At 40.5% G+C, this 15,956-nt stretch overlaps 1 protein-coding gene across 2 annotated transcripts in view; it reads right to left on the bottom strand.

Moving 5' to 3' along the window:
• LOC141140175 (uncharacterized) overlaps positions 1–15,956 on the bottom strand; it is a 323,779-nt gene that overhangs the window by 107,535 nt on the left and 200,288 nt on the right. For both annotated transcript variants that reach the window (XM_073627054.1, XM_073627053.1), the window contains exons 22-23: positions 10,098–10,191; positions 9,269–9,412 (exon numbers count right to left, since the gene is read on the bottom strand). In XM_073627054.1, the coding sequence (XP_073483155.1) occupies positions 9,269–9,412; positions 10,098–10,191 (238 nt within the window). The remainder of the gene's footprint in view (positions 1–9,268; positions 9,413–10,097; positions 10,192–15,956) is intronic.

Raw genomic sequence — 15,956 nt, 5'->3', positions numbered from 1 at the left:
CCACTGCTTTCAGAAAATGCCTCTGACCTGAGCTCATCATTGCAAATCCATTCCAGATGCTTGTATGTGGCTGGATGCGAGAGTTGGATCAGCAGGATGAGTGTGCCAGGACAGGTAGATGTGTCTAATTTCTGCTTACTTTCACCACTCTGCATATAAAGCATAACATAGATAAGAAGAGGGTACAGCGGTGGGGCAGATGTGCAGGGAAGTACAGTAGTGGAAGAGATGAGAAGGGGGTTCAGTGTTGGGCCAGATGAGCGGGGGGGGGGGGGGGGTTCAGTGCTGGACCAGATGAACAGCGGGGTTCAGTGTTGGGCCAGATGAACAGGGGGGGGTCAGTGTTGGGCCAAATGAACAGGGGGGGTCAGTGTTGGGCCAAATTAGCAGGGGGGTTCAGTGTTGGGCCAGATGAGCAGGGGGTTCAGTGGTGGGACAGAAAAGCAGGGGGGTAGAGCAGTGGGGCAGATGTGAAAAGAGGTGTATTGGTGGGACAGATGAGCAGGGGGTTACAGTGGTGGGGCAGAAGAGCAGGGGGGTACAGAGGTGAGACAGATGTGCAGGAGGTACATTGGTGGGGCAGATGAGAAAGCAGGTTACATTGGTGGGGCAAATGAGCAGATGGGTCGAGTGGTGGAATAGAAGAGCAAGGGGGTACAGTGGTGGGGCAGATGTGCAGGAGGTACAGTGGTGGGAGGGATGAGAAGGGGGTTCAGCGGTGGGACAGAAAAGCAGGGGGGGTACAGTGATGGGGCAGATGAGCAGGGGGTTACCGTGGCGGTACAGATGAGCAGGTGGGTTCAGTGTTGGGCCAGATGAGTAGGGGGTTACAGTGGAGGGAAAGATGAGCAGGTGGAGTTCAGTGTTGGCAGAGGAAAAAGGAGGTACATTGGTGGGACAAATGAGCAGGGGGTTAGAGCAGTGGGGCAGAGGAGTAGGGGGGTACAGAGGTGGAGCAGATGTGCAGAGGAGAAAGGAGGTACATCGGTGGAACACACGAGCAGGGGGTTACAGTGGTGGGGCAGAAGAGCAGGGGGTAGAGCGGTGGCACAGATGTGCAGGAGGTACAGTGGTGGGACAGATGTACAAGAGGTACAGTAGTGGGGCAGATGAGAAAGGGGGTTACAGTGGTGGGGCAGATAAGTTCAGTGTTAGGACAGATGAGAGGATGGTTCAGCGGTGAGACAGAAGAGCACGGGGGGTACGGCGGTGGAGGAGATGTGCAGGGATGTACAGTGGTGGGGCAGATGAGAAAGGGGGAACATTGGTGGGACATATGAGCATGGGGTTACAGTGGTGGGACAGAAGAGCAGGGTGGTACAGTGGTGGGACAGAAGAGCAGGGGGTTACAGTGGTGGGACAGATGTACAGGGGGTTACAGTGGTGGGGCAGATGTGCAGGGGGCTGCAGTGGTGGGGCAGATGTGCAGGGGGTTACAGTGGTGGGGCAGATGTACAAGGGGTTACAATGGTGGGACAGATGAGACTGGAGTTACAGTGGTAGGGCAGATGAGCAGGGGGTTACTGTGGTGGGGCAGATGAGCAGGGTAGTACAGTGGTAGGGCAGATGAGCAGGGGGTTACTGTGGTGGGGCAGATGAGCAGAGGGTTACCGTGGTGGGGCAGATGAGCAGGGTAGTACAGTGGTGGGGCAGATGAGCAGAGGGGTACAGTGGTAAAACAGTTTTGCAGGGGGGGCAGTGACCTGAGGTGTGAAGTTGCATGAATTGGGTCTGATCTGAGGTGTGAGAGTGCAGGGTGTTAATTTCTCACTATTAAAGTAGTTTACAGCATTTACTTTATAAAAAATCCTTTTCCTGATTGAGAGTGTGAAGTTCACATTTTTTGCTATAAAATCGGCACGCTCAATTTCTTTGAAAACATTTTTGGGCACATTGTGCTCAAAAGGTTGCCTACCCCTGCTATAAAGTTTATTTTTAAGGGCTCATTAAAACTGGTATTAATAGGAGACAATTAAAACACTTTCTAAATGTTTTGCAATAACATGCAAATGTAAGCAAACATGTTAGTACACATTCAGGGTAATTCAATATATAATAAAAAAAAAATTCTGGAGGTATGGTTTCTTTAACATTGCCTGCACCTCATTCATGAAAGCCTTTTGGTCAAGTATCAACACATACGCTAGATTCAGGTAGTTCTTACTACCACCATTTTTAGAATCTGTCAGTTTTGCTGCAACATATTATAAAAGCATTACCACCCATTTGATAAGCAAACTGTTGGTAATTAGGACCAACTCAAAGTTGGTGTACAAGGGAAGGGGGTGTTGTGCGTTCATTACTTTATTAATATATTTGAATGTTTTACATTTACATAATTGGTTGCTAGGACGAAGGCCACCAATGTTCCAGCAAGCAGCCAGGGCAGGACACTGAACTGACAGTAGGTCGAGCCTGATAGGAAACTCAGAGACGCTAGTTACCCCATTAGGTCCGCCTTGACAGTGATTGACAGTGTATGGCAATGGGTGGATTCCATAGCTGCTCTTAAGTCCAATAGTGGATTTAGAATTTGCCCACTGCTATCTGCCAAACACAGACAAGGTGGACCTGATGGAGAACTAGTCTCAAGGTTCCCTATCAGGCCCTGCCCACCCGACAACTAAAATCTATGCTTGCAGCGCCTGTGGGGTGGGTGGAGCCTGATGGGGAACTCTAAAACACTAGTTTGCCATCAGGTCTGCCCTGCCTGTGAATGACAGTTCACGGCAGTGGGTAGATTTGAAAGCGGATTTTTGATTCAACAGCAGCTATGGATTTGCCCACTGCCATGCACCATCAACCAAAAGTAAAGCAGACCTGATGTTGAACTAGTCTTTCACTTCCCCATCAGGTTCACCCCCAAAACTCCTTGGCCAGAGGGAGTGCACTAAGGAAGGAATCTCCAATGTAGACACTGCTTCCTCAGTGCAGACATGGACAGATTCATGCACCTGTCTATGACAGGTACATGGATCGGGCACAAGCACCAACACTTATTATTATTATTATTATTGTTGGAGACAAGCCTCTGCATTGCTTCACATTACTAAATTCCAATCTGGAAAGTGAAAACATCATTTGGCAGGTGTTGAAGTCCCTGGTCATTTCTTGATGCCTGTTCAAAAAGTCAATGCTTACGTTTCTCAAACACTTAACCCCTGTACAGTGTTTGGGAAGCATTTGAGATGCACTAAAGTTGATTTAATTTAAATTTTTTTTATAAATTCTTTATTAAACATGACCATATTACAGGAAAAACAATACAGCCTACAAAAACAATAAACTGCTCTAGAGTAGGAATATACAATCCAAGGTCAGGTCTGATGTTGATTTTCCAAGATTCTGGAGGCAATGCATAACATAGCTAGCTGCTGAAAAGCACCAAAAAGCCCATTAAGGGCTTGCTGAACACATCACAAAAGCCTGTCAACACTTAAACACACGGGTGTTTGGTAAGCTCTACACATGTGAACTAGCACATTTTATTGATTCTATCTCTTCCTTGCTGAGAGGAGACACAAATTACTACTTTAGGGAGAATGTGATGCATAGTCTCTTAGTCAGTAAGCTTGAAATTATTTCTATAAAATGTTATCCTTTATTGTATTGATGATAAATTCCAAGCCTTGAGGACCAATTGAGTTATATGTATCCTTACGTGACTTTGTATGTTGATTCCCTACAGACTAAGAGGGTAGCCATGACCTGTATTGCTACCCATTAAATAGTCAATTTTGGACTAAGAGTCAGATAGGTACTTACAAGTGTATGGTGGGGCAAAAAAAAAATCTAGCACATCTCAACAGTAAATGCCCTTTAAAGACACTGCAAGTGCAGAAAAATACCTGGTATTGTGCTAAAAATGCACCCAGCTCCTTATTCCTGTTATGGACTAAGAACACGTGCCTTATTCTGCACTAATATCACAAGAAATCGTGTCAGCTTTCCCAAGTCGTCTTTTGTGAAACTACAGAATTTCTCCCACTCTCTTCTTCCCTAAAAGATAGGGAGTAGTTGTTCTGAGTAGTTATCTGCACCCAAAAGGGTGCAAATAAGACAATTTTATTGTTATGGTTTGGATACATTTTAAAGGTGAATTCCAGTGGCGGCTGGTGCTCCATTTTTTTCTTGGGGGGGTGCGGAAAACAAACCCCCAACCCCTGTCAGGTCCACACTTACTCCATCCAGGTCGCAGGTGGCTTCCCCGGCTTCTCCTCCCAGCCAATCCAGTCTTAAGACCCGCTTCCTGTCCTGATTGGCCGGGAGGAGAAGCAAGAAGACAATAGCGAATGTTGATGCGCTAATGTCACAAGTGAGTGGGCTCAGGGTGCAGTGCTCTGTGCCCCGAGCCCAACCTTTTTGAAGCCAATTAGAGCCTCAGGCTTTATTCATGTGCTTATAAAGAAACCAAAATTCATAGAAGTATATGCTCCCATCGCCCTGCATGGAGATTAGGGGCCCGCGCATGGAGATTAGGGAGGGCGGCGCCACTGGACCGGCTGCCACTGGTGAATTCACACTATATGGGGTGACAGACATTTTACTGCTCGGTAAAGCCACATAGCTTTTTGTATGAAGAAGGAGAACTGCCTTTTTTCCTTTTTTTTTTTTTGTAACACATGTCTATAGCTGGGTGTGGTGTATCCTACAAGGATTTGGCATCAGCAATCTGAGGATTACTACTGACCTATGTGTATAATGGGTGAGTCATGAAATGTAAAAACAAATAAGGCCAGTAACGATCTTATTATATGACAGGAGCACTAATGGAGAATGCCTAAAGAGATCTTAACGTCCAAGAGATGTCCATAAAGAAAAAAAGCTACAGGTTCATTTAAAATCCAGTCCTCCCAGCTGCTTATATCATTGCTCTGCTGCTCTGTGTGCTTTCAGAAACACGGCACACAGCAGGGAAAAAGTGACCAGCTCTTTGTAATTACCAAGTCACTCCTGCAGGCAGGTAGACTGTGGGGGCTGAAGAAAAGATAAGTAAAGGAAGCTTTGGGGCCAACATTAAAGTATTTGTGTTGCTTTTCCCTGCATTGGAACTTCACTTTAAAGTTTGAAAATGTTCCCGCAAAAACATTCCAAGCATTAAAACCTATTGAAACGCCTATCTCCTTGATAAATTAATCACTGTTTTCACATAATGCTTGAAATGGCATTTTTTTATTGTATTTTTAGTTGTGTTTTAATAAAAAAACATAAAGAAATCTCAGGGTCAGTACAAAACGACATTAAAACACACACAGCAATATACAGAGGAAATTGCAATGTACTGTACAAAAAAGTGTCATTCTTGACATTGTTAGACATAGAAAACAGAGGCTCTTCTTTGAACCATAACATAACAAGAAAGCAAGAGGGACATAAAAGTTGGCAGAACAAGTCAGTAAATATTGTATGTCATACAGATGGGTAGTTGTGGAACTAAGCCCGACCTCCACTCGTCTGGAGACCAAACGTAAGACAAAGTAAAAAAGAAAGTTATTTTGTTTACATATCAGTGGCATCCAATGGGAGAGAATTGCTTTATGTCATACAAGGTCTAGACGTAATTAAGGAATGTGGTCAGGGGGGGAGAGGTGCACTGAAAGTGGACTGATCCCAGAGTGCCTATACATTATGAAATTGTTCTAAGCCTAAGGTATCCCTGATTTTGACTGTGAGATGTTCCATGCTTCTGATATCCAAAATGATAGACATAAGCTCTGTGGGAGATGAGGTCTGAGATGACAACCAGTGAAGGGGAATAGCTTGCCTAGCAGCCGTCAAAACATAAGTAATTTGCCTTCTAGAATATTTAGAAATGCCAGAAAAAGGTGGACCCAGTAAAAATGGATGGGATCTAAAGGGAATGACCTAATAGCAAGTTGCTGTAAAATTGATAAAACATGGGTACAAAAGGGTTGGATATGAAGGCATAGCCAGAATATATGATAAAGTGAGCCAGTCCTCTGACCACATCACCAACAAACATCCGAGATAGCTGGGCAGTGCATATGCAAAATCTCAGGAGTTTTGTACAAAAACATCAATAGTTTGTAGGTATCCTCTCTATATACCATGTATCAAGATGATTTGGAGGCATATTCACAGATTTTCTCCCAACTCTTAGGGGCATTGGTCTTTGTAAAATATGTGCCCACTTATGAATGTATAGCTGAATAAAAAATTTAAAACAGAGTCACGCTTAACACAAATATCTAACCATAAACCTTTCTGCATGTGCATCAATTGTCCAGTGTTATAAACCCTCTTCCTTAAAAAGGAGGTTTGCACAAAATTTGTATAGCATAAATATCCCGTATATCACAGTCCTGTATGAGAGGAAAAAGAAGAGTGGTGCAAAAACAGGATACAATGAGAGTGTCACGATTTTAGATTATTAGTCCATAGACACACTCTAATCTCTTTGAATTTCTTGCGTTAGTTGACGCCATGGGGGTTATTTACTAAAACTGAAGAGTGCAAAATCTGGTGTAGCTCTGCACTGAAACCAATCAGCTTCCAGGTTTTATTGCCAAAGCTTAATTGAACAAGCCGAAGTTAGAAGCTGATTAGCTACCATGCTCAGCTGCACCAGATTCTGAGTGCTCCAGTTTTAGTAAATCTCCCCCATATGTCACCACCACCGAAGTGAAAAAAATACCTGCTTACCAGATGCACTGGACCTATAACAGGTCAGTGACATTTGTGGCTGATTACCCTGCCAGGGCCTTTAGACTGTAATCTGGTCAGCAATCAGTGGTCCTGTAGACAGTCTCTCTCTCTCCCTCTCTTCCGGCTGTCCCGAGGTGTCCCACTCAGAAAAAATAAAAAATGCTCCACATCGTGTAAATCCAACACTTTATTGCTTAAAAAATCTTCCATACACAGAAGAACATATAAAAACACCGGCCGGCTTAAAACAACGAGCGCCCGCACTTCCGGGACACGTAAGTCACAATGACGTCAGCACGTCGTCCGCCCTACTAGTTTTGTCAAAGATTGACGTCGTCCTAGGACATTAGAGTTGCTGCTGTTTTTATTTGTGTTTTATTTGTGATTTATTTCTTTGAAAGCACGTTTTTTTCCCCCTTATACATATGTATAGGTGAATGTCTCAGCTAAAAAAAAGTGTAATCTTGTAGGAGGTTATAAATGAAAGAAAAATAATTTAGTTGATGGGAGTCTTGAATACGGAAGCACTCAAAGTGTATGGACTTCTCACGTATAAGAGAGTGCATTCTGGATATAAAGAAGTGATTTATTTGGAGATAAAAAAAATAATAGAGGCAGGCAGGCAAGCGTTTAGAAGTGCATAGATCATCAAAAGAGTGTAATTCACAGGTCACAGGGTTAAGGAGGTAGCACTATTGAAGGCAGTGTATCCCTATAGGACAAATTATCCAGAATTGCCAGGTTTAATAAGATATTACTTAGAGGTGAACAAGGTGAAGAGAGAGAATAATTATTGTGTATTACATTTATTCTAAATTGACAATGCAAAAAGTATAGGAGCAAGACACTGTTGTTTGAAATGTCACTTTTAGTATGCACTATTTGATTCCTTAGCCACTTGCCTATGAGCCAATTCTGACATTTCTCTCATACATGTGAGAATCTGCATTTCTTTTTGCTAGAAAAGTACTTAGAAATCCCAATTATTATATATTTTTTTGAGCAGAGGCCCTAGAAAATAAAATGGTGGGTGTTGTCACACGATATTTGCGCAGCAGTATTTCAAATGCAATTTTTTTGGGAAAAAATACACTTTAATGAATATTAGTACACAATATAATACCCCATTTTTGGTAAAATATAAAATATTATATTATTTTTTGGTAAAAAAAATAAAAGTACATTTGTAATTAACATTTGCTAAAAATACTTGCAAGGCATATAGCTTCAGTTTTTTTTATACAAATGGGCACACATTTTCTTCTCCTGGTGTGTCATTAGAACATTTTTCTATACCTTGAAATATTTATATATATGACAAAAAAATGAAAGACAAATGCTACATATTTCAAGTTCAGTATGTGCACACTTATAATTAATGTTCTAAGCCCAAATGCTGTTAAACAAGTTAGACAGATTATGGTATTTGGCTGCTTGGAATTAAAAATTATGCTAGCTTGTAGATAAGATATTTTCAAGTGTTATATGAAAGCAATTAATTCAAGTTTTTCTCAGTGCAGAAATTTCCTAAAGCTGAAATTTGTCTGGTCTGCATTAGCTGATTTACACTTGTCATGTCATCTATACTGAAGTAACAGGTTAATTTTACCTTAAAAAATAATATAACATAATAATAATAATATAATAATATAACATAACTCTCAAAACAGGTAACAGGGCTTCATGATTGAATATATCTCAGAGAAAAAAATTGTTTCACCATTCACTTGTTTGACCATCACTTGTTTGACCATTCAATAGTGCCTTCACGGACTTGACAAGTTTTAAAAGACTTTTCGTTCAAGTAGTATGTCAATGTCTCAATTTTCGTAGAACAACAAATGTTATACTGCTGGATTAACATGGCAGGTGCATGCTAATAAGACTGGTTACACTTTTTCTGGGCCGGGAGCAAATTCAATATTTAGAAATTTGTTCATTTACATTAAATTCAACAGCATTTCCATTCATGCCTGTTGATTTTTTTGCTCATTCTGGTCAAAAACCAATTGTCAAATCATCCCCTTATAGTGGTTGTAAACCCTCGCATATAGCCAGTGAAGCGACTGGCCTCAGGTGATACTAACGCCACCTTCTGGGGAGACTGACCTTACCTTAGGAGGTAGGGGGAAGGAAGAGCCGGGCCTTTGCGTCTCCTCCTGGCTGAAAATGAAGTGTGTCCTGAGACACGTTTGGATAGGGAGTCTCAGGACCCGCTTCCTGATTGGCCGGGAGGAGAATCAGGAAGACAATAGTAAATATGAATTTGCTCTTGTCACACAATTGGGTGGGCTCAGGGCACAGTGCTCTGCGCCCCAAGCCCACCCTTTTTTTTAAGCCAATTAGAGCCTCAGGCTCTAATCATGTGCTTCAAATACAAAAAAAAAACAATTGGAATCCATGCGTCCGGTGCCCTAGATTGAGATTAGAGGCTGGGTGAATGGATAAGGGGGAAGGCCCCTGCGCCCCTTACGGACGGGCTGCTACTGGTCTGAAGTTTACAACCACTTTAACTTTTATATAATCAAATGAACAGCCTTAAAACAACAATTTTCGAATGGAATTCTACAGGTGTAAGACCACCTTAAATCCTGATACTAACCTTTGTATCCATGACCTGCTTGGTGAGCCATGAAGACATCTGACAAAAGAAAGCCAGCTGAGTTGCAGCTATCAGGGTATTTTTCTGGATAACTTGACAGCTGAGTACCACTTGTAAATTCTCCACACCATTCTTACTCAGAAGCTTAAAATAAAATCCCAAAATGTTATTGTTTCAGGACCTCTTCCAGGAATGCAGTAATCTAGCAAATCTATAAGACATTTTAAAGTGAACCTATCAAAAAAAAATATGGGAGCTACTATCTCTTATCTGTTTTTGTAATTATTAAATCTGGGGCTGTCCTTCTTTTGTTTACTACACTATTGAGTAATTTACCAAATTAGGTATGTAGCCAGTTAGTGTTAGGACATCTGATATATACAAATTTGTTCTTCTTGGTGACTAAGTTCTGTTAAAAAACAGAAACACCCTTTATGTGTTTCTCCTACCTTATTTACTATGAAGAAAAAAAAACTGTTGTTTATAGAGCACAATAACTCAAGCTGAAATTCACACACACAAGTACACGCAACAGTGGAGTGACTCCTCCCCCCTCTCTCCCCATTCTTTTGCTGCATACAGAAATTTTCAATTATAAATGGACAATATGGAGTAAACACAGCTTCTTCTGTGCTCTTTATTACTTTAGAATGCTCCAGGAACGCAGTGTCATTCTTATACAAGAAATTAGAAGTTTGTTTGCAAAACTACAAAAATATTGTATACACATAGCAAAGAAATGTAACTTGAAAGTTTCCATAAAAAAAAAAAGTAAGTTTTCTCACATATAACCCAAGCTGCAGACATACATAAAACCCAACCAGCTCACCTGTAAAATGCCTTCCTTTGTCCAGAAGCTGAACTTTCCAATCTGATTGTCGTCCACCTCATGAATCGCAAGCAGCAGTGCAGAGGGCGAATACCTGCAATTAATAGTGACAAAAGCATCTGCAAGATAAATAACGTGATTCTATTGGGTAAATAACATCTACTGTCAAAACTATTAAAGTACAGAATTTGTTCTCTTCACTTTCTTTCAGTACATTGCCTGAGCTGCAGTTAAAGTGACAATAAACTTTGATCTACATTTTTTATTTTTTATTTATTTAGGTATGTATTCCTAACTCAAAAAAGTACCTTCTATTGCTCTCAGCCTCATCCAAATCTCCAAATTGTTTATTTTTGTTTTTTATGATCCAACTTCCTGTTAGAGGGTGGCTACCTTTCTATAGTCTCATGTAAGACCATAGACCATGTAGGAACATAACCCCCGCTTCCCCTCTTGCTAACTTCTCAGATGGACTAGGGACTATGGACTATGGGATTTGAAGCAACCACTGCTCATAGCAAACAAATATAAGCAAGGGGGGAAATGAGGTTTGGGAGCTCTGCATTGTGTAAAAAGGCTGTTTCATCCTGTCTTCTCTGATTGCCCCCTTCTTCCACTGTCCTCAATCCATCTCCTAATAGTACAAAGCCTTTGGAGTTACTCTGTACATGCTCACTTTTGTGTGTATTGCTAGGGTGTTTTTATTTTTTTTTTATTTGGGAGGGTGCATGTGATCAGCACAGGGCCAATCAACACTGTCCAGACAGGAGGTGGGGGTCATACAGCCTCATAGGACAATCAGAGTAGAATGAAAACTCCTCCTACAAGCTTTAACCAGACACTGATAGAAGTCACAAGACTGCTCTAACAGCTGTTGAGAAAAGGTATTTAGCAGTTTATATTTACTAAAATAAATGCATTTACATGTTCTGTGTATGGTGGGAGACACATGTTTCTGCCTTCCTCTGCCTATGTGGAGGGGGGGGGGGTGTGTGTTCCTTTCCTCCAATCAAGAAAATGGTATTAGGGGAAGGGTGTATGGGACTGCCAATATCCTAATCATACACGAAAAAAATATGCATCAAAATGCAAAAAAGAATGACCCCCTTCGACTTTTCAGGCAGAAAATATAGTATAGGTACGTTTAGTTAAAGGCAATGATGCCAATTTTGTTAAGTACAAAACACGGCAAAAGGGCAATTGAAGTATATAAAAACAAAGTATACAAAGCAATTTTCAAAGTGAGTGTACACAATTTAAAAATACACATGAAATAATCAAACCCAATATTGACAAGTATACCCAAGTGCTGCCAGAGTTATGCTGTGGTCAGTCCATATGGGTTCCTTGAATATATCCCAACATGTATTGGAATAATTAGTGTATATTCCTTCTTCAAGGGAAATTATATTCTGGGTAATTTTTTGTTTCTGAAATACAAACATAGTCGCTAATAGTCAAAATGCAATACAGGACTATTAATATTACACAGTAAATTACAATAAACTTTTTCATATTGTAAACTTTTTATTGTACGTATTCAAACAGCTATGAGTCTATTGTAATTTACTGTGCAAAATGAATAGTCCTGTTTACAATATGTATTGCGATGTGACTATTAGCGACTATGTTTGTAACTCAGAAAGAAAAAATCACCCAGAATATAATTTGAAGAAAAAATATACACTAATGCCCCGTACACACGGTCGGACATTGATCGGACATTCCGACAACAAAATCAAAGGATTTTTTCGGACGGATGTTGGCTCAAACTTGTCTTGCATACACATGGTCACAAAAAGTTGTGAAAATCCGATCGTTCTGAACGCGGTGACGTAAAACACGTACGTCAGGACTATAAACGGGGCAGTAGCCAATAGCTTTCATCTCTTTATTTATTCTGAGCATGCGTGGCACTTTGTGCGTCGGATTTGTGTACACACGATCGGAAAATTTTGTAGCCTGCTCTCAAACTTTGTGTGTCGGAAAATCCGATGGAAAATGTGTGATGGAGCCTACACACGGTCGGAATTTCTGACAACAAGGTCCTATCACACATTTTCCGTCGGAAAATCCGACCGTGTGTACGGGGCATAAGAATTACGAAACATGTTGGGATATATTAAAAAAAAACCATATGGACTGACCACAGCATGACTCTGGCAGTACTTGGGTATACTTGTCAATATTGGGTTTGATTATTCCATGTGTATTTTTGAATTGTGTACACTCACTTTTAAAATTGCTTTGTATACGTAGTTTTCATATACTTCAATTGTTTGCAGGGCTATATTTGCCCTTTTACTATTTTTCGTACTTAATAAAAGTGGCGTCATTGCCTTTTAACTAAATTTACCTATACTATATTCTCTGCCTGAAAAGTCCAAGGGGGTCATTCCTTTTTGCATTTCGATGCATATTTCTTTCCTCCAATCAGCTGTCGCACAGTGTATGCCAAGACTCCACTCCTACAGCTGAATGAGGAAGTAAAAATTCTAACAGTATGTTAGAATTCTAAAGAATATAGAAAGCTGAAGACAGCAGTTATACATGTAAAACTTATGTAGGGAGATTTGTTTCATCCCTGTGTATCGTCTGAGGCTATTCACTTCACTGGGTATAGGAGAGGGTTTACATCCACTTTTAATATGTGAATGTGTATAACATAGCCACAGGTATGCTATAAAGCACACCTAAAATAATAAGACATACCTGAGCTGCTACTAGCACCACACAGCAAGCATCTCCAAGTGCCTGTCGGTCAGGTTAATTTTCCTCTTCACCATGGCAGGATCCAAAATCCCAGGCAGGACTGGCATATGAGTCTAGACTTGCCCTTCCCACTTCCCCTTTTTAAAAACACAACCTTTTTACCATGAAATAACCCTGAATTAACTTTACAGTTATAAGGAACCCCTGCTAATAATTACTAAATGTACAGCTTATTGTACTTTAGCATGATGATCAGTGGGAAGAATGCTTCTTCAATGACTTCTTCAATGACGGCAACATTGGTGTGTATGCCCGAATATGACATGTGCTGGAACTCTGTTTTTTTGTTCTTGTATAAAGCCTTTCGTTAAACGAACTATCTTCAAATCACAGAATCAGATCCTTCTCTTGTCCTAGCTGACAAAAATACACATACTCTGGAACAGTTGTGTTTTCTGTATGAAAGATCATAAGTTGCTTCCCTTGCCTGAGAAAAAGAAAGTGCATTGCGTGCTGATTCAGCAAGTTACACTCAAGTAATCCATAACGTTGCTGGAGAAGGAGCCAAGCTGGCCACACATAACAAGTAATTAGAAAAATTGGTGTATATCGTGCTGACATGCAAACGTATATCAAATAGCAGCCAGCACAACACTAAGACAAGTGTATATCAAGGGATATGTGAAAGGTAAAATTTTGTGCAGCGCTCAAAAATTCATGATGATAAAAATATATATAAACTAATATAAACTGTGCAATGACCACAAAAAACTGTGAAAAGTGATGTGAAATTCACACCCAAACTAAAGTCCATATGCCATCATATAAAGATTTTTAAACCATAAATATAACAGTCCTTGGATAAACGGTGAAAACAGATTGTGTAACCATAAGTGGAATTCCACATGACATTGGTATTGAAGTGAAGACACAGACAATAGAAGCAAATGGATAAATAATGAAGAAACTCCTGCGCTGTCAGAAATACCTATGCTAAGGGGCACTGCTGCAACACCTAAATGGCTGATCCAAACAGACAAAAGTGGTATGAATAAAGTAAATGGTGATTGCGCTGTGATAAGAGGGGAAGGAAGGAGGAGGAAGGGGAAGGGACTAGCTCAAATGTATAGAGAGGTGATTGAAAAATGAAAAAATATACAAAATATAAAGGTATAATGAGCATGAGGGCTAGTATCATACTAGCACATAAAAAATATAATGTAAATACTGAAACAGAAGAAAAGAAAAAGCTCAGTGCAAAAGGGCTAGTACCATACTAGCACATATGTGGTAACTCAGCAAATACTTATCAAAAGAAAAATCTCAGTGCAAAAGGGCTAGTATCATACTAGCACATATGTAGTAACTCAGCAAATACTTAATGGTGACTCCAAGTAAATAAATAAATGGTGAACAGTCCCACCGCCTTGTAGTACAAAGTGCTTATCATCACCTGACTTCATCAGAGGTCACGTGATGATACGCGTGAGGTTTGGAGCACGGGAACTGTCACAGACTGATGATAGGATACGAGCTCGGCGCTCGTGGATGATTTTTACCATAGCCTCCTCTAAATGTAAGTGTACCATGTTGTTTTTAACCTAATAAGCTGATTTATATACGGGATCACGCTATGTGCACTCTCTTCCAATACTCCACATATATGCATCCCATTGTGACGAGCATTGAGGAAATGGGGACGGTTTGAAGACACCCTTTTTGAGGTATACGAACTCGGCGTTCGTTGGATTGACGCCCACACTCATTTTACAAAAGTGAGTGCATCCCCCTTCTGTATCCTGTCCCTTTTTCCACTTTGGACGCCACGGAGTTATACTATATACTGTCTGCTTATGTTTTTTATATACCATCCTGCACACCCACCACTTGAATCGCCTGAACTACTGGATGGGACCCTTGCTTGCTGGTGATTTGTTACTGGATTACAAGCTGTTGTCTTGCAGCAGTAAGGTGAGCTGCTTGCGAGCACAGAGGTGTCCCCACTGAAGACTTTGTTTCCCTTTCCTGTGGCTTGTGGACTTGCCTTTTTGGAACTGATGACTCATTGTTTGAGCACTTTGTACTACAAGGTGGTGGGACTGTTCACCATTTATTTATTTTTCTTGGAGTCACCAATAAGTATTTGCTGAGTTACCACATATGTGATAGTATGATACTAGCCCTTTTGCACTGAGATTTTTTCTTTTCTTTTGTGTCAGTATTTACAATATTTTTTATGTGCTAGTATGATACTAGCCCTCATGCACATGGACTTTGATTTATATATTTTATTTTGTTCAATTTTTTTTTTTTTTTGTACCCACACTGTATTTGTCACTCATTTCATAGCTTTTTATACGTTTTAGGCTATTTTGTTTCTTCAGTTTATTCGGATTTAGTGCTCATTAGACTGCACTTTATTACATTTCATCACACTGTTATATTTTGTATAATTTTTCCATTTTGCCTTTTGGAACTGATGACTCATTGTTTGAGCACTTTGTACTACAAGGCGGTGGGACTGTTCACCATTTATTTATTTACTTGGAGTCACCATTAAGTATTTGCTGAGTTACTACATATGTGCTAGTATGATACTAGTCCTTTTGCACTGAGATTTTTCTTTTGATAAGTATTTGCTGAGTTACCACATATGTGCTAGTATGGTACTAGCCCTTTTGCACTGAGCTTTTTCTTTTCTTCTGTTTCAGTATTTACATTATATTTTTTATGTGCTAGTATGATACTAGCCCTCATGCTCATTATACCTTTATATTTTGTATATTTTTTCATTTTTCAATCACCTCTCTATACATTTGAGCTAGCCCCTTCCCCTTCCTCCTCCTTCCTTCCCCTCTTATCACAGCGTAATCACCATTTACTTTATTCACAGACAATAGAAGCACCACCGGTTAGTGAGGAGGCTTACCGAAGTAAGAAGACTCAAATGGGCATATGCTCAGTGAGTCAACAAGGCATATGGTGTAAACACCAAAGTATGGGACCTCCACGTCTGGGCTCCAGATCAAGATGGAAGACAGTCCAATTGGTCAAGAGATGTCACAGAGAAGCAGTCCTCAGAAGTAGCCAACTTGTTAGGACCCTTTCACACTGGGGCGGGGGCGGCGGTAAAACGCAGCTATTTTA

This window comes from Aquarana catesbeiana, linkage group LG04 (genome assembly GCF_042186555.1).
Source record: "Aquarana catesbeiana isolate 2022-GZ linkage group LG04, ASM4218655v1, whole genome shotgun sequence".
In the NCBI taxonomy this organism is placed as follows: domain Eukaryota; kingdom Metazoa; phylum Chordata; class Amphibia; order Anura; family Ranidae; genus Aquarana; species Aquarana catesbeiana.
This window is presented reverse-complemented; position numbering and strand designations above follow the sequence as displayed.